This window comes from Lineus longissimus, chromosome 4 (assembly GCF_910592395.1).
Source record: "Lineus longissimus chromosome 4, tnLinLong1.2, whole genome shotgun sequence".
In the NCBI taxonomy this organism is placed as follows: Eukaryota; Metazoa; Nemertea; class Pilidiophora; order Heteronemertea; family Lineidae; genus Lineus; species Lineus longissimus.
In genome coordinates this window covers 19575454-19594637 of record NC_088311.1, presented here as the reverse complement: position 1 = coordinate 19594637, position 19184 = coordinate 19575454, and the positions used below count along the sequence as shown (strand labels likewise).

Here is a 19184-nt window from a genome sequence, read left to right as displayed (position 1 = left end):
TGTTATCACAAAAGTAACAGATCATATTTATTCAATACTTTTTCCAATCATCATGCAGTATTTCTGTGACCAAAACGCAAAATTAGAATCCTACTTTTGAATTTTGCGTATTTTGCTTCGAGTGCATTCAAAAGTTAAACCAATATCAGGACAATGAAAATTGCCGGGTTTTTGTGCTAGGCCATTCATGATGTCATCATCGGGTCTCTCACCTTTTATGCGCCATTCATCGTTTTGATTGGAGTGTGTGATTCTGTCACAGTGCCCCACCCAAGTGTTGTGCGAAAACGTTCAACCGAAAGCTTGGACACCCCCGTTTCTGACGGTTAATTTCGGTACCCCTCCTATTGCCAGTGGCGAGTTCATTGACTGTCGTCTCTATATTGATTAGTGTGAGTAATATGATTCCCGAAGCGAGTGGTTCTCATGATAGTTCTATTAGTTGTCAGATGATGGCGTTGTATAAAGCAATCTCATCATTTAGGGCACTCCAGTAAATCAATCTGAATTCAAAGATTTTTACGTTGAATTTTGTATATTCTAAACTGTAACCCAGGGCACTGTTAACTTATATATGTGAAATGAAAATAAATATTTGAAAAATAACTATTCCAATGACAAATAATGAAGATATATAACCAAAAATGAAAGTGGTTATTCGAAACCCCAATTTTGAAGAAATACAGACATGTACTTGGATTTTATTTGAAGTTCAAAATGAAATACAACATTTTCTTCTTTTCTTTTCGCCAATCCTGATCGTGCGATTCTCACTAGTAGTTTTTATTTGGGCATAAAGAGGGTGCTGGATTAAAAATATCCTGCAACGATGGAATTTGAACCATTCCAGACCTGATATGCGTTTCAGTGCACATTACTCCGAGAATAAGTTTCGTTTAATTCGTTCATATGTTTTCACCACCTTTTGTCATTGGGGGTCCAGTCTGTTTAGAGGATGGCCTAGTCAGGGGCTGACGGGCGAGATGACTAACAGACCAGGTAAAATCTTCATTGCGTGCCAATATGGCTATCCTAGGGTGGACCCTACTGGTTTTGGAATCATGAGAGCATTTTCTTCCTCGTTAAATTTCAAACAGGTGAAATTGTAGAGAAGTTCTGATTCTGTGCAAAGTTTTTTCAACCATTCTGTCCTGTATACAGAAAATGCAGAATGGTGTGTTATTCGAAACCTATCTTAAAAACACGGTAGGATATATGAAGTTGAAAATTCAACTACACAAACCTAATGTCCTAATCTACATTGTCATGGATGATGTCGTGGATTTCTAAAAAATGGAAATCTGTGGATAATCGATTATTTTGGTTCAAAAAATCATAAAAAGCAACTAAGAGCAAAAAGCTGTCTGTGTGCCCATGCAAATGAGTATTGCTGGTTGAGCAATGCGAGCTGTTATCAGTAAATGCCTGTGTATATATGATGTGCTTTGACTGTACACGTTCTGATATTGAAAACGATAACCAAAAATAAAACGTTAATGGTAATAAGATCAAAGTGTTGGGTTAAAAGGGTTAAGTCTTTCCTAATTTTGGCTGTCTTGATACTTTTGTCACGAAACGTGAGGTGTAAATTTTTGTGAGGGTCAGCGCACCAAGAGACTCCCGAATGTCAAACGATCTCAATGAAACAGTAACCTTCTACGGATCTACTTAGACCTTATCAATGCGATGATCGTGGACAGTTCAATATTGGGACAATCTTTGTGCGGGTTTCTAAAGCGGTGTCTCTTCCCAAGAAAAGTGTTTGGATTTGAGTAAGAATTGCCCAGCTGGGTTTCGGGGTTGCCCGAGTGCACGTTAACTAGGTCTGACTCGGTCCACATAGAATTTCTCATGAAAGATTCCCCCCATGACGTGAGCGCAGGTTTTTCATGCACTTCCTGCGTAGAAAATAGCCCATTTTGGACGAATTCTAAGCAATTAAATGCAGCCTTCCAACGACAATGATTTTTTTCAAATTCAACGGTGCAGGCAGGTGGTGGAACGTATGATATAGTGGTGGTCGACCACGTATACAGTGGGATTGGTTTTGGTAAAATTCATTTTGAGTATTCAAAAATCTGAATTCAACATGTACTTTTGGCGGAAGCATATTTGATGGTAGCTTGCAATCAATGTACTTCGTCTTCAGTAGGTCATCTTCTAAATTTTCGATTACTTGTTAAAAAACAAGGAAACTTGTCTCCTGATATGCCATTTCATACAACCAGTGAAAAGTTTCCTAGATAAACTTAACTCATAGCCTTTATCTTAAATTTAATTTTTCAACAGATGTGTCTTGGTGAAGAAGTGTTCTAGCCCCAAAATGGCAACTGTTGAAAAATTCAAATAACAAATTTGATGATTTGGCAAATTCTGGTGGAAGTTGCAGACCAGAGAGACAAACACCCTATACTACCACCTCTCCCAATGGTGCCTTTATCATCGCTAAATAAAACAAACTTACATGTAGTTATGAAATCTAATCTGAATCATATTAGTCATTCATTTTCTCATTCACAGCTCTGGTCAGCGATAGTCACGATAAAAACTACTTTGAAAAAGTGTCGTTGAGAATCTAAACTGTGAATATCTCATGACAACTTATGAGTTTGTTGTCAATTTCACCAGTAATGACATCTACTCAATGTTTTTGTCACTTTTGTCCATCTTTTGACAATTAAGATGAAGAGGCTGAGAGAAGATGATACACAGTCTGTTGATCAATATGTTCTCAAGTCTATTTCATTCTCTGATTACATAACATCTGTGTGTATCAGTCATATAGAACATGTGGAATGTATTACACAATACGGTCAACTTGACATGGATTCAACTAAAGTTGACCCAAGTTAGTTTCAATCTATGACTTTTATAGTGCTTTGTACATCTTCAATAGAGAATGCACTACACAATACAGTCAATGTTACTCAGACTCATCTTTATTTCAAGTCATTTCCTCTTAGACTGTAGGAAATCTCTGTACATCTTCAGTCTATAATGCATTATATAAACTGTCAACTTGATATAAGCGATGCAACAACTCTCTCCAGACACATGCTTCAACCAATGACTCACTTAGATCAATGAGTCTTACCATCTAAGTCCCCTTGGTCAGCCTGTTGATGGCGAAATAGAATCCAACAAAAGTAAGCGATTATGTGCTCAGATAAGTAAGAACTACTTAGATTGCTAAGTATTGGTCATCAGCTGTCTTGTTTAGCATCATTGCTGCTGATGCTGGACGTTTAATTTCCCCTCAGCAACTTTTGTGGTGTAATGCAACTGCTGCAAAGTGTCCAATTATACTGTTGAGTTTTAGATCTTTGTTTGATATTGAAAAGAGAAATCGTGACATATTGGTCGGATATATCGGGCCAAGCATTTGAGTTGAATCAGGGAAGGGCTTGGTGCCCTGAAAATTTGCCATTTAAAAGTACGCTTCAACCAGCAATATTCTCAAAGCAAAATGCTTAATGGTCAGCCTGGATGATAGAAGAGGAGAAAAGTAAACAATCATGTCCTTAGATAACTGAGTATGGAGTACTTAGATTTCTAACTGTTGGTCAACGGTCTTATTTAGGGTACTTGCGGGCGAAGCTGGACAGATTATCCCTCATCAGCAACTTCATAATGCAATCATTGCTAAGTGTCCAATTGTGCTGTGGAGAATCTTGTTTGGTGGTATGTAACTCGAATCTGGTTTGAATCTATCAAAAGAGAAGCCATGACGTAAAGGTTGGGAAGATCTAGATCTAGCAACAATAGTTCTTCAATAAGTGTCTGTTGTTCGACAATTTTTCAAGTACTCCTTGCATCAGCATGAAGATATCCTCAAAGCAATTGGCATTGTGGTCAGCTTGTGGATGGTGAAAATAGCATCACACAAAAGTAACTTTTGGGTACTGAGATCTTTAAAGTACTGGTCATCTTTTTTGTCCAGGATCATTGCTGTGATGCTAGACTGATAACCTCCTTCAGCATCTTGTTTGTGGTGGAAGCAATTGCTCCAGTGTCCAATTATGTACTAATGCCCAAATTGCTTGTCAAGAATTGGGACAGTACCATCCCTCTTCATACTCGCTCAAATACCTAATCCCTCAAACATTTCAAAACCATTCCTCATGTTCCCGGCTCCCACACATCAGGCGCGCCATTCGCCCTCCACTGTTTCCAGGGCACAGCCTTGATCAGTCACTCACCAGTCAACCACCCCATCCACCACATCAAGATGATGCGCCAACAATACAAAAAACGACATAAATCAATAAAAAATGGATTGGATCAACTTGGTATCGATCGCATCCGTACTATCATGGACACAATTACAAATTCAGATTTTCTGCAGTGTTTTCACAAGCGATACCCAATAGATGTCATGAGATACCACAAGCAACGCAATGTATACGTCCGTTATCAGATTTTAATTTGCAAGTTGGAAATGTTCGGTGGTGAGAATTTTCTTTATTGGAATGTTTCATGGCTGGGTTTACATAAAGTTTGGACTGCCACTTGTAACCTTTTGATTTTCACATGTAACTCAGGCCATGTTTACATAGAGTTCACATTTAATTTTCAAATGTCACTATAAAGGCCATGTTAACATGCTCACGTGTGATATTTTAACTTTCACGTGTCTTGAGCACCTGACTTGAAATCATGGCATGACATGACATGAGGATGAAAAGTGACATCTTAAATCCTATATAAAGCCAACATGTTTGTTCTTAGTGTCACGCGTAACATGTGAGAAGTAACACGTGACACGAGTGACAACTAAACTCTATGTAAACCTGACAACTAAACTCTATGTAACCTGTCTTACAGGACATCAGAGGAAGAGAAGTGTGTAACTTGTTTCAGTTTCACCATCAGCGCAAAAGAGTTGATGATTGTCTGCAAAACTGTCGATGTATGATATTTCTATGGAATATTAATTTTAAGTTTCCTATAATTAAGTTTCCTAGTTGAACTTCAATTAATCTGTAATGAAAATTTCAAAATGTTTTCATCATCACGAGTCCGCAAAGTTGCCAAGCTCGCAATTGTTGCTCTATTTTTCAAACTGTGGCACAGTGAGCTTCTATGACACATACAAGAGCTACCAGGTCCCAAACTGTCAGAAAGTGACAGCGCATCACAGCGCATCATTTCAGATTCAAAACCTGATAATCAATGCGAAATCGTCTCGATATTCCATCGCGGAGAGAAATTACAGCCTCCGCAACCGAAACTGAGACCAAATGAATTGATGGGTTTCAATCCTGGAATATTACTCTGATTAAAAATTGATTTTGGACCAGAAATCAGTTGCGGGTGCTTACATATAAATTCCCTGTGTAATAGGTTGTTGGTTGCGATACTACATGAAGTACCAGTCGCGGTGGATATTGCTGTAACAAGTGGCAACTTGATGCTGAGATTGGTATGCTGATGGTGCCTTGTTTTCTTTATGCAGCGGTCAATGTAAACCATGTACCCCCTCTACTCGGGTCACTAATATCGTCAAATTCTTGGCGGCTTCTTTCTACACATTTTGGTTTTTGGAGGATTTACAGAATTTTACCCTTTAAATTTGATGGCAGAAATAGAAAGGTCTATGCCTCAGTTAACTGAAGAACTTCGAATTTTTAAATCGGATATGTAAATAACTGGTATTTACAACAGTTATTGGGCCGTCAGAAAAGCATTGTTCACAGCAGTTATGAAGAACGATAAAAGAACAATATTGAGTCATTATTGGAGAGGCAAAAAAAACATTATGGCAATTACTGTTGTTAATCAACTGTTCTGCGAGTTGACGATTATTGACGAACTGCATGAATTTCCTCAGCCTTTGTTCCGTGTCGGAGTTATCGATCGACTTGAGGGCATGATACACCTGATTAAGCAGCAAATGGACAACGCATTACGGGACGAACCCCAAGATATTAACACTTTTCATCAGAGGTAATTTTTTAAGTGCAATTTAATGCAATTATGCATCCGCAAAAATGTTCCAGTGGCATGCAATCACGAAGATATTGTGATTGTGTTAAATAACTTTTAGGATGCTTAATACTTTGGAGTTATCTCTCGGAATCTGAGATGTGAAAGAATGGGTTCTGATGGAATTTTGACGAGAAACAAAATAAACAATATTTTCAAAAAAAGTGTCATATGGATACCATCAGGCAGTGTCCAGCAAGAACTTTCCAACAAATGGTCATGTCAGTGGGTTGTGACAATAATATTCTCCATCAATCATGGGACAGTGTCCTGCAAGAGCTTTCCAATGAATGGTCATGTCAGTGAGTTGTGACAATTCTCCACCAATCATGGGACAGTGTCCAGCAAGAGCTTTCCAACAAATAGTCATGTCAGTGGGTTCTGAAAATTCTCCATCAATCATGGGACAGTGTCCTGCAAGAGCTTTCCAACGAATGGTCATGTCAGTGAGTTGTGACAATTCTCCATCAATCATGGGACAGTGTCCTGCAAGAGCTTTCCAACGAATGGTCATGTCAGTGAGTTGTGACAATTCTCCACCAATCATGGGACAGTGTCCAGCAAGAGCTTTCCAACAAATAGTCATGTCAGTGAGTTGTGACAATTCTCCATCAATCATGGGACAGTGTCCAGCAAGAGCTTTCCAACGAATGGTCATGTCAGTGAGTTGTGACAATTCTCCACCAATCATGAGACAAATAGTACCACTCAGTCTGGGGCATATGCCAGGTTTTGCTTTGCTTTTGTTATTTTGCCATGATAGATATAGTTCTCTCTGCATCCGCTAGAGGGCTAAGATAACTATTATAACTGTTTAGTACATATTGCCCAACTTTAGGTTATTCGGTTGTAAAGGTTAAAAGGTTAACTGGTTTACAGCATCTCGCAACAACGATTCCAGTCTGACAATAGACAACAAAGGTCGCCAGCAGTCTCTTAATTGTTAATTAGCACATTCGATTATAATTGAATGTAACAAAGTGCCTATCGATTCTCATGTAGCGTAGCTAACCAAGTGAGCGATTTGTTCAGCTTCCGTTGATCCGTGGTTGTCAGTTGATGAGCAGTGCAACAGTTGCTCTCTTATCAACGTGTTAATTCTCGACTTATAAAGTTATCTCGAAATTCCGAGATTAAACCATTAGGCGTTTGACGGACAGCGTCGAGTGATGGCCGCCGTCGGGATAGAATGGATGAGTGAGATGCAGTGCATCATGGGAATTCTTTGTCAGACTTAGCGGCTTTTAGCTGTCAGTTTGAAAACTTTTCCTCAACGATCAATTAGTGGTGTTAACCCCTTGATGTCTACGACGGATGACTTTGTGTTGTTTCGATATATTAATGAGGTGTATTTCTCTGTCGTTTCGAAGACGCCCTGATGTTGGGGTGAACTGCAATCAACATTATATTTCCTGATGCGGCGTGATAAATCATAATCGGTCATGTTGTGCATTAATGTGACCAATTAGCCGCATTAACCCTTTGATTTGACGTGACTGGTCTAATCAAAGGATGATTTATTATATGCTATTTATCACTTGTAATTGAAATCTTGATGCGCATTGCAAACATTCACCAGAGAGAGAAGTTGCATTGTGGTTATAGTGCTGGGCTCGTAATCAGGAAGTCACTGCAGTTTCTGTCGTGTTTGTGTCCTTGAGCAAGACACTTAACCTTAAATTGCTTCATCCTTTGAATGAGACATATAACCAAGGTTGGCTGTACCTGACAAGCAAAGTACTCGCATTAAGTGAGGAATATGAGGAACATGAGGAGCTTGTGATGGACTCCACCTCTGGCCAGAGATGCCATCACCATGTCAATAAACCTTATTATTGCCCAATCGTAGTGGTAAGCAAATAAATGCTCATTTCACCTTGGAGGAGGAGTACTCCCTGGTTAATAACACCTCACAGTGCAGATCAACTGCTGAAGAAGAAAAAGAAGAAGAAAATCATACATTTCTCGTCACTTTCATGTTAACAAGGATCGCTGAATTCTGCTAGTGTTTTTGAGCCAAAAGACTTCTTTACAACATGTTAAAGGCCCACTTGGGTTGTGAACTTATACACTGCTGGCATTTGTCGGATCGAGCTTGCTATACGTAACAAAACTGTCAATGGACTTTGCCTTTAAGCAGTTTCGAAACATTTAGTAACATAAACCTATCTTTACAAACAGAGAATAGCTAAAAAATCAAGCCGAAAACTGTTTTTAGGAATATAGTGAGTCAGCGGATATTCGAACCAATACTTTTGATGACTCGGAAAACTCACACTGAGCGCTCAATCCAGAAACCGAAGAAATATTGATATCACATTTTCAGTTTTCTAATCAATATCATTCCAAATGCACATGCTAGCATTAATTAGGAGAGTTGAGCTGTTGATGAAGTTCGGATAAATGGTTAAGTGAACACATGTCTTTCAGTATTGACCTGTGATGGTGTATTGATAGGTGTGGAGCGATAGTAAGTTTCGTTCTGTTGACTTGATCAGAAGTCAAACAAAATGCTCTCTAAATGAAGGCTCAGTGGCCTTACTAGTGGCTTGGACTCTCGACAAGCAGTCAAGAGGTCCCTGGTTTTCACCCCCAACAGTCAGTCTTATACTCAAGGCAGGTCTCTTTGTCAAACTTGCCTTACTCCACCCAGACATGCCCGATGTATAAATCGGTACTGGTAAGAAAGAATAATACTCCCCTGACGTGCCTTGATAGACTTACTGTTAATATGAGACTATAAGCCCAAAACTTTAATTTTAAAATCAATTGCAGTCTACACGACGGCAATGCTGACATGTATATTTACCAGGTAATGGAAATTGGAAATTTTCAACTACAATTCAATTCAATTAAAATTTTTTGGGAAATTTTCAAATTCAATTACAATTTTTTTACGAATGCCATCGGCTTTAAGCAACAACTTTTGGCAGTGAATACGGAATCTTTTCTCCTACCATAAAAAGGAACAAATTCGCCAACTATTAGCTTGGCAAACAATTGCCAGTTTTCGTTTACGGATATGACTGTATACCTAACAATTTGGTAAAAAAATTTATAGGTTGGTCCATGTTTGCACCAAAATGACTTATTTTTTTCGGTTGGTTCCAGTGGTGCATTATGTGGTCTTAACTGTCAATCAAATGTCTATTTGTATTGATGAGTTGATGACACAATTGCATCGAATTAGCGCAAACGTCAAAATATTTTCATTGGAAATAATTGGCGGGGACAATATTGTTAAAGACTTCGCTGGGTTAGGTTAGGTAGGGCAGACGGTATTTGCTGCGATAATATTGTTGTTTAGCGGTTTATTCCCCTGCACAAATATAAAGGTGTTACAGCCCGCATAATGGAGAGGCCCCATAGCCGAAGGGTGTACGGGTCATTGAAGGGGGGTATCAATAATTTAAGCGCCATTTCTCTTGTTATCCCGTTGTTGAAGACACCCGCTATAGCGCTGCACTTGCGTTGTGAATAGGAATGCCATTTCAGTGCCTGGGGCTTGACAGTTATCCCATCAGATGTCACTTCAAATCAACTTCCAAAGTAATTGTTCAATTTTAAGATCTCTCTATTATGACATGTGCTCAATTTTAAGACATCAGAAATAAAAATTTCACATTGAAATAGGAAAATATAGTGTAGAAATGAAGTGTTTTTAGTAGTTTCTGCCAATGTAAAGAAGTTCTGACCAAGTTAGGTTGAGACGGATTACTTGTTATGATTTATCGCTCATCAATCCGATTTCAGGTAACACCAGCGATCAGCAGCCTATCAGATCAATCCTGTTTATAAATACAGCCATCATAAATAAAGCAATTGATACACAGATCATCTTTTAATAGACGTTAAGGCTACTCCTACTTTCGTTTCAGAGAAGCTGTACCGCAGTCGAGATCGGCCCTATAAAACTTGCATTTCTGGTTCATTTGCACCTTAGTAGTTCAACACCAACCCCCCTTTGGACCTCCTGTATCAGGGCCTTTGACCCCCAATTGGTTTACTAAAAGTAACCTCTAGACCCCCCCCTCCCACCCATGTGTCTGTGGCCAGTACCAAAATGACAAAATATGAAATGAAAATTCCAAAAAGTGAAAAATTTCTGTGCCCCTGAATTAACAAATCTTTCTCTGCCAGCTCCTTGCTATGAAAGTACTGTAGTTACACCGATCTAAGACCAGTTGTCAAATTACTGCGAAATTGAAACAAATGGCCAGATAGCTGCAGAACATGACGTTGTGACTATCAGACAACTTGGTGTGGATAATTAATTGTCTATCCAAATTGTCTATCCAAGTTGAATGGCATTGAACGACCATGTGCTTTAACTAGCTTGAATTGAATATTCAGAACCGGTCATAGACCGGTGAAACTAGAGTATACTTGATGTTGCCTGAGATATGTAACTTAATGTGATAATCTGTTCTTTCATCATGTCTCATATTCACGTTTATTTTCTTTCTCTCATCCGTAGGTAAGTAAACATTCCTACTGACTCACTGTACAGTGCTGCCGGCTGGCGGTAGCGAGCGAACTAGCGTGACCAGGCCAGAATGGCAGTCAGTGGAGTACGAGGTGCTATGAACTTCAAGTGTGTTATCCAATTTGATTGAAATAGCCATGGAGTTGAAAATTCTTCAAATAAGTTACCTCGTGTTGTGGATATATGCATGTAAGTACAGATTTTTCCACGAGAAGTTGAAAATTCCATCTGGAGTTTTGGTTACGAACTTTATAGCGTAATGTTTGGCCAACTAGACGATGCGTATGTATTATTGATTTGTATGAGATAGCCCGTTAGATGTCTGTATGCTCATCCTTTTAATGGCTGAATTGAGAATCAACAGCTAATGGGCCCCGCTCTATGAAGTTTTGTGATACTTTTTGTAAAGACGTAAATGGAGTTGAGTTTTGGAGTTATTAATATCTGGTTTTAATGGGGCAGTGAAGTTCGACTATGCATGGATCTTTTATAAACTTAATATTTGACATACAGAATTGTAGTATAAAAATTCTTAGATATCCTGACGGAAGTCTATAATGATGATTTCAGTTCATTGTCAGTTTTATTTTTTGAGGGGGAAAATTGTCTCTAATTGGACACTTGGAGAAACTTAATTTAGGCACCCATTGTGGGGGTTAATAAAATTTGGGAGGGGCAGAAAATGGTGTGGGAATTTGCGAAAACTGCCTGTCTGGATTCAGGATCCGGTCTTTTTCACGCGACGGGCAGACACCTCTTTGCCACGTCTTTATTGATTGTGTAAGCAGTATTACCAATATTAACCACTTCTTAAATGAGTTGGCCTAATTGTCTAAACTTTATCTAATCTGTTTTATTCATTCTCATTTCAATGAAAACTATCAAAATGTTACAAGAACATTTGCAAATTGAAACTGCTTATCGATACAAGCAAGTCTTTAGAATGAACCTAAGTTATAAATTCTGCATCAGTTTGCCCTTTCCATAATCCACCCATGAAATAAAGTCATTTTTCTGATGGAAATCATTGAATTATAGCCAGAAATTTTCATTGACAAGAAGACATTTTTACAGAAAGGTTCACAAACCCGCAAAAATTACAATACCCTTAAAAATATTTTCCAATTTCAAAGCTTTGTTTCACACAGCGCCATGCTTCCGAAAATTAATCTTGCAATATGAGCAGTTATCCGCTACAACATCTCAAAATTTGTGAGTATTGGATGGCTGGGATTACACAATTTGATAAACCATGTTTTTCATCATTTGATGGAGACTCAATTCACTTGTTGCTTGTGCCCTCAACTATCGGGGAAATTCTTTTTGACATTCAATAATCCATAGTTTATTCTTCACTATAATTATAGTTCCTGAATAGTTTTCCGCTAAAAATCTCAAAATATGCGAATTTTGGACGGCTATCAATTAATACAAAAATTACAAACTGTATTTTCAGCATTTGATGGAGACTTATTACACTTGTTGCATGTGGTCTCAACTATCGGGCGAAATTTAATTGACGTTCAATAATCCCATTATTGGACGTCAATTTGAACAAGATGATGAAGTTGCCGCGGAAATCAATACGTGCTCTACATTGTACATTTCTTCTCAACAATTTCTCTTTAATTTGACGATTACAGCGCAGTCTAAGACTAGGTTAACCCCTTTTAGACCGGGTGGGGGTTCTTTTAAAAAAATTTGAAAATTTGAAAATTTGATACATCATTGTCCATATTGGTTGTCTCTCCAAAAACATCACTCGGGTAGAGCCATCACTTCTCCCAAAACCTTGGCATGGCCCCTCAGTTTGGGTCTGCACTATACAATCCCGTCATAGCTCCCGCCCTTACAGCGCTTGGTGAGACAACCATTACCTCGAGTTCAGTATCATTTCGGAGGCCGTCGTCATTGTTCTGGTAATTATATGTAACCTGTAGGGCTATTTCCATACACCCCATTTACTGAATATTACTTCATTGTTTCAAGCAATTAATCAAACAAAGTGAACTCCATTTTGAATATTTTGAGTTTTTTCATGCCAACAGATTAGATTGTTTCCAACTTTGTTGGGCTAATTTCCACTACATGCGTGTCAGATTTAATGCCAACGATATGTGCTATCTGTTTCATAAGCAAAATCTGACTTAGATAGGACCTTGAATTTCTATTCTTCTGTATTGCACATTCACCATTCTTGAATGGCCCCTATGATTTTCTGAAAAGATTCATAGGGTCTACAAATGCTTTATATTCTTGACATTAACTGTTGTATACACTTATTTCATTCCTCTCACCAGAAAGCATGCCCCAATCTAAGAATTTTGTGACCGAACCTGGTCCCCTGTGGCTGAAGATCCTAAATACAATAGTTCGCTAGTCAACCCAAATAACGGACAATTCTACAGCGTTCCTCGCTGTGCCAAATTCTGACAATATTTTTGAAATAATTCCCATTCATTATCCTATATTTTCCTTATGTCCATGCAAGAAGGAAAGGGGGAGTCAAATATTGTATACCGTATTTTCCGGCGTATGACCCGCGGCTTTTTGCCCTCAAACAGGCCCAAAAAGTGGGGGTGCGGGTAATACAAAGGTGCGGGTCTTGCGTGGATTCTGAGAGGGATAAGCCCCAACCCCAAAGAAAAAAAAGGGGACCAAACTGGTTACTTGATAAGGATTTATGTCCATCGTTTTCGCATTGTTTTCAACCAATATTTCCGCCATGATCGCATAGTTTGTGATGTCTCCGCTAGGGAAAAAGGTTACGGCCATGCTGGAATTGATCCACTTTGGTTAACAATTAAAAAAAACATGGCGGTTCTAGGATGTCAACATCAATGAATGGCTTACTATTTTTGGAGAATGCGGGTCTTGGAGCAGTGCGGGTCATAATCAGGTGCGGGTCTTGCGTGGCTTTAGGTAATGGTCAAAGGGGGTGCGGGTCATAGGGCAGTGCGGGGGATAATCCGGAAAATACGGTACCTTTAAAAGATATGTGTCAGACATTCAAAATAATTGGGGTTTTGTTCAACACCATAAGATCTTCTTGTGAAATTACTGGACTATAAACCGTGTTATCGTTAAAACTTTTCTTTCCATATCACATTCATAGAAATGTATTTTGTTCTGATAGAGGAGCCCGATCTAGATATGACCTATCTTGAACAAATGTTTCTTCAGATTTAAATAAATCTACTGAAACTTATTGTCATCTTTACTGTTTTGTCCAAAAGTAACATGCCTTGCCACACGCAAGCGTTACAATCCAAAAACTCATCTGCTTTGTAGTTTCTTACCTCTCTTAAAACATGTAAAAGGTGAGTTGTCTTGAATATTGTGTGGACAATGTAGGAAATGTTACTTATGAGCGGAACTGCAGTGAATGTCATTTCCTTGCAACACAGGTGCACTTTTGACCTTTTAATCGACATTACTTGTTTTAGGAAATGGCAGCCTGACAAGATTGTCCAAGTCCTTCACTATAAAGAAGTCCATGGAATAATATTTTGTCAGGAAAGGTTTCAGGTTGTTTCAACTTGGACTGTTATATATACACAGCTGTGATACATGGTGTGATGTCTGTTTGAGCGTAGGTTCCCTTGTATATCCTGATACGCTTTGATTTTACCCCTCAACACGAATCATGATGAGTCAGTGACAACTCAATTATCTGACAATTAGCACTTGAACTTGGGGTGTGCGCCATTTCGCTTTTTCAGGTTGCCTGGTTCGCCACTCCCCCCCCCCCAGATCTGTGATGGACTGTTGCTTATGGATTAGTGAAATCATCCTGCATTGGGGACCAACCTAAACCAAATTTTGCATGAGCATTGATATTTTCAAGCCTTTCACAACTTCATGTAGTCTAATTTCACAAAAATATTTTTAAAAACGCTAGGTAATTTCGTAATGTACCATAATAAAAAGTGTCCCAAGTTTTTTCCAAACCACAAAAATGAAGAGGTTTAAAAAGTTAGTGGTTTAAAGTACATGGAACCTTTCATTTGTTGTGATGCTGGCTATGATGCAGATAAAATGCTTTTAATATTTTATATAGATGAGAAATATGTTGAAAACCTTTCCACAGAATCAAACGAAACTGACATTTCTTATAAGACTGCAAATGACTCATGTTGAATATCCTGGAACGGATACCAGTTGATTCCTCTAACGTCTGCCTGTCTTTCTTACTCATAAATTCCCACAAACATGTAATAACGTCTTCACAGACGGTCGACTCCCTTTTCATACATGTTCCAACTCCTACATATCGCTAGTGTTACTTTTTTCTCCGCTTATCAAATTTCACCAATATTTCCCGGCGACAATAAAATGGCGATCATCTTTCACGAATTACCATTCATGGTCCTTCTGTCTTATGTACTTACACCGAGTTCTATTTACCCGCAGTGAAAGCTCCCCAAATAATTCTATAGTTACTCTGTGATAATGTCCCGTGTATGGTTCCGCGAGATTGCCCCAATTATTCATAGATGAGAGAATATGATCAGCTTCGCTGGCAACATTCAAGTGTAAATATAAGAAGTGGATTGTGGGGTCTGAAGTATTCTCAAATTTCGATTTGTACTTATATGATGATACCATTCTTTAAAAACTAGGTTTGGTCGTTCAAAATTTGTCTCTGTCGAAGACACTGATTTTGGTCCCAAATTGCTCATTCCCGTTCAATTTGACCTTGAAAATTAAGATGGCCCTCTATTGGGGACAGCAAATAATCTGAATTTGTGAAAATAAAGTTCGCCAAAAAAAATTTTTTTAATTCAAAATTAGAAGAGACAATTTTGTCCTCCGCCAATAGAAGCATTCTAAAAAAAATTTTTCCCAAAAACAAATTGCCTAAAGAAAACGGCACCAAATATTCAGTGGTTTACGGTAGCTTGGTTTTGTCTCTGGCCGATCTCCACTTCAAATAGCCTTCCTCTCCAATATGTTAAGCAGGAATTTTCTCTCTGTTTCGATACAGGGTAATATTCTGAATTCGATGAAAGCATTTTACTGGCCGTGCTATAAGACTTATGGTGATTGTCATGTCAGGCCACCATTTGGGAAAAAAATGCCAGTTTCAAATGACTACATGTGTCTTATAGCGTATTTACACAACAAAGCGTGATAATACCGGAGAATCATGCTAATTTGGGTTCGTTAGGATGACTTCATCATGAAGAGTACTTTTAATTGGGTTGATGTATTTGATAGATATGTTATATCAACTTATTCAAGAATGACAGTGGTTAGATTACTTAATCCTGTTCACGGCATTGTCATTTAAGCCATCTTTTGTATGCTCGTTATGCTAATTAATATTTATGATACAGCGTCATTGCATCATTGTCTGGGAACTATCCATGCTGATAGGTGCAATAACTATTGCTGACATCTGCTGTCCAAGTCAGAAATCGTAGTACACTTTTCAGCTGATACTGGGCGCATTTCTCACTTATTAAAAATATCGGTCAATTCACCCTCAAACCAGCACGCCTCCTTAGTTCATGATAGACTTTAGAACACATCAGAGTTTTTTATGCGAAATGAAGTGCAACGGATCTTCCCCTGAGGAAACCCAGGTTTTAATGGGAAAGTGCTAATTAAAACTTTAGACATATTTCTCCAGCAGAGGGCAGTAAATTTATTCGCAGCAGATAGACTTGGCTATTAACCAGTTATCGTGTTCTAAATATGCCATTTAGTTATAAAACCTGAACGAAGGAGTTTTCACTTGGAGGTGTACTCTTGAGAGGTTTATGAGGATATAAATCAGTGAGGGAAATCTCGCCCAAGTATCTCTATAATACCACGTCATGCGAACTTGGTGAGTTATTTTATCTGTTCTGTGTTAACTGCTTTTTTTCACGTTATTTACTTATTACAGTAGAACCTCTCTATTAGGGACACCCTTGGGACTGAGAAGTGCTGTCCTTAATAGAGGTGTCCTGATTAGAGAAGTAAAACTGAATGGAAACAACCAATTTGGGACCAAAACTAGTGTCCCTAATAGAGAGGTTGTCCTTAATAGAGAGGTGTCCGCTAAGGGAGGTTCCACTGTATTTGGTTCTTTGGCATTCGCATTGCCAGTTCTTCTATCCATGTTAAGGCCTGATTCCACTGAAGCAGGTAATCGCTGCAGCAGGCCAATCTTCCCGTAATTAAAGGGTGAGTCTGTTTATGAAGTGCAACCTTAAAGGGTGAATCTGTTTATGAGATGCAATAAGGGTTTACATTGTCCCCGCAAAACAAATCCACTGCCATTTCATCTTAAATATATGCTTAGCAATACAGTTACATCTAATCCATCGGAGAAATCTAACCGACCCGAATTGATCACCATGCATCGAGTGATTGGCCGCGTACATGCGAGGATAAATGTTCGGTCTGAGCGCCGGATAATTTCCAAATATGACCAATCAATATCAACCAATGAAATTGGCCGTTATCTCCGCAAACATCGCAACTTGAGACGGGATGTGGCCAACATCATTTGAAAGCCGAGGACAAAACACATTATTTCCGTGTTTATATTAGGATTAACTGGTTTAACACTTTAAGAACTGATGTTGACATCATTTTGTTATTGTTTATGTGGCGGGGTCAAAAAATTGTTCAGCAAAATTTTCAGATGGCTGGAGAAAAAAAAGTTATTATAGATCCTGCGGAATCTTTTTTGATGCAGGCCTGATCCATTGGCCTACTTTACCAAACCTTTGCCTCATTATTTATACAACCATAGATCATATTTTTACTTTTAGTGACATAATCTCTTTTCTTGATTTTGGCCATCCTCCGTGCGCATGACTGGAACTGGAATAATTCTAGGACATAATTCTGTCCCTGCCTGCATTGGCCTCCATTTTTGAGAATGGGACATTTTATTATCGAGTATTATATTTGACTTTTAGGGTCTTCACTCGTGTAAAAGTTTGGGACACAGTTAGAATAGTGCATAAAACATGTTTTGGTAAAATATTTTTGTCTTGAAAACAAACCTTTAATAAGTTAAAAAGGCGTTTCATGCCTATAGTGGGTATGACACTATGGCGATGCTAACTCTCCTTCCAGTTACGATATGCATTGTACACTGAGGTCACAAGGTACAGAGGCCAATGATGGCAGAGAGAATATCCTTCTGTCTGAGAGGATAATGGATTGTAGGAAGATGTCTTCATGTCTTGTTTATTTCCATAGAAATTGTTGATCTGTACCGAGGAATCTGGTTTCCTATTTTTGAGACCAAATTGTTGAAATGTGAATTCTGTGGCATCACGTTGCAGCTGTATTCTGGGAAGTGGGTTGCACTTCCTTCGGGCCAAGATACGAAATTAACCCCTTGAAGACTGATTGCACTGGTCCAGAGGGGAAAGTGGCTAGTCCTAGCTGTCCTGAAGTCCCATTAGGCCTAGTCTTTATTCCCATCAGGCAATTTTGGCGAATCTTGTGGAATTTTCTGCCCCTCCCAAAATTTCCCAAATCTCTCTAAAATAAGGGTTTCTCTCCTAAAAATCACGGGCTATTTTTCCCAGTGTCCCGAAAAAAGACCATTCCCCAATAGTGTCTGAGAAATTATTACTTGTCTTTACGATGAATATAATATAAGGAGTCAATCTGTCCAGAGAATTGTTTTTAGTAAATTCACGATAGTATTTTAAAACATGTAAAAGGGTTAATGATATAACTTCAGGCTTGTTGATTATTATAACAATGGTGTATGGGATGATCTAAGAAACTGTGAAATTTACCACCTTTAGTGAAATAATCCATCTGATATTACAAGACATTACAGACAAGGACCGTGGCTGCTAGGTACCACCTGGGGTACTCATGAATGAAACCCTCATACCAACTTCATACATACACCTTTAAATAAGGCCAAATATATTATTTTTTGGTTCACCTAGTGCATGCCACCCTAAAATTATGGCGAAGTGGTGGTAAAAATTCTAGATCTGAAAAAAATGCAAGAAGTGTACAGAATTTTGGTTTCCCTGAGAATGTATTCATACTCTTTCTAAAAGTCACAGGACGTTGCAACAATTTATCTTTTCACCTTTTGGGTGGCAGTAGTGGAACCAGAAAGCACCTTTGTTTTGAAAATTTCCAAACTATTTACTGATTTAAACTGATCTAATAATGAATTTTGCGAGTGTTGCGAGGCAGTTTAGGACGTGGCTAGTGAATTTCAGGCAGGCCTATGGTAAGCCCTTTATTTCTGCCCTGCCCTAGAAATTCAAGTCAGTCGGTCTGTAAAACAAGAAACAATAAATGTTTGGCCTTATGCTGCACCGGAAAATGTTCTGCAAGATATCGGTTGATGTTGAAGCATTCCTTAATAGAATATCAGTGATCTGGTATGTAATAGCTAGTTAATGTAAACCCACCAAGCTAGTTTAGCCAGTTAGCTAAAAGCTTCCCTTGATAATCTTAATTTCTTATCAAGCTTTGGTCATTCAGTGTGTTAACCCATTTTGTTTCAGCTAATTAAAGGGGTAGGCTGTTTGTAAATACTCTTGGCTCATGAAAATAGAAATGCGGTTATTCACAGTGCCGTATTTCAGTTATTATGCATGCAAATTTGTTGAAACTTGGTACTTATAGTATTTGTATATCTATCTTCACAACAGCAGTGTTGAAATTCATATTTAGCATGCATTTTCGCCATTGGAAATATTCAAATTCAGTTACAAATTTCAAATATTTA

At 38.4% G+C, this 19184-nt stretch overlaps 1 protein-coding gene across 5 annotated transcripts in view; it reads left to right on the top strand.

Annotated features, from left to right (window-relative positions):
- LOC135486537 (inactive tyrosine-protein kinase transmembrane receptor ROR1-like) overlaps positions 1 to 19184 on the top strand; it is a 139363-nt gene that overhangs the window by 56912 nt on the left and 63267 nt on the right. The window contains exon 1 of one of the 5 annotated variants that reach the window (XM_064769391.1): positions 10575 to 10660. The exons of 3 other annotated variants lie outside the window; for them this stretch is intronic. In XM_064769391.1, the coding sequence (XP_064625461.1) occupies positions 10609 to 10660 (52 nt within the window). In that variant the 5' untranslated portion in view covers positions 10575 to 10608. Of the gene's footprint in view, positions 1 to 10574; positions 10661 to 16269; positions 16305 to 19184 lie in introns of those variants that run through there. One more of the 5 variants, XM_064769396.1, reaches the window with a different exon arrangement.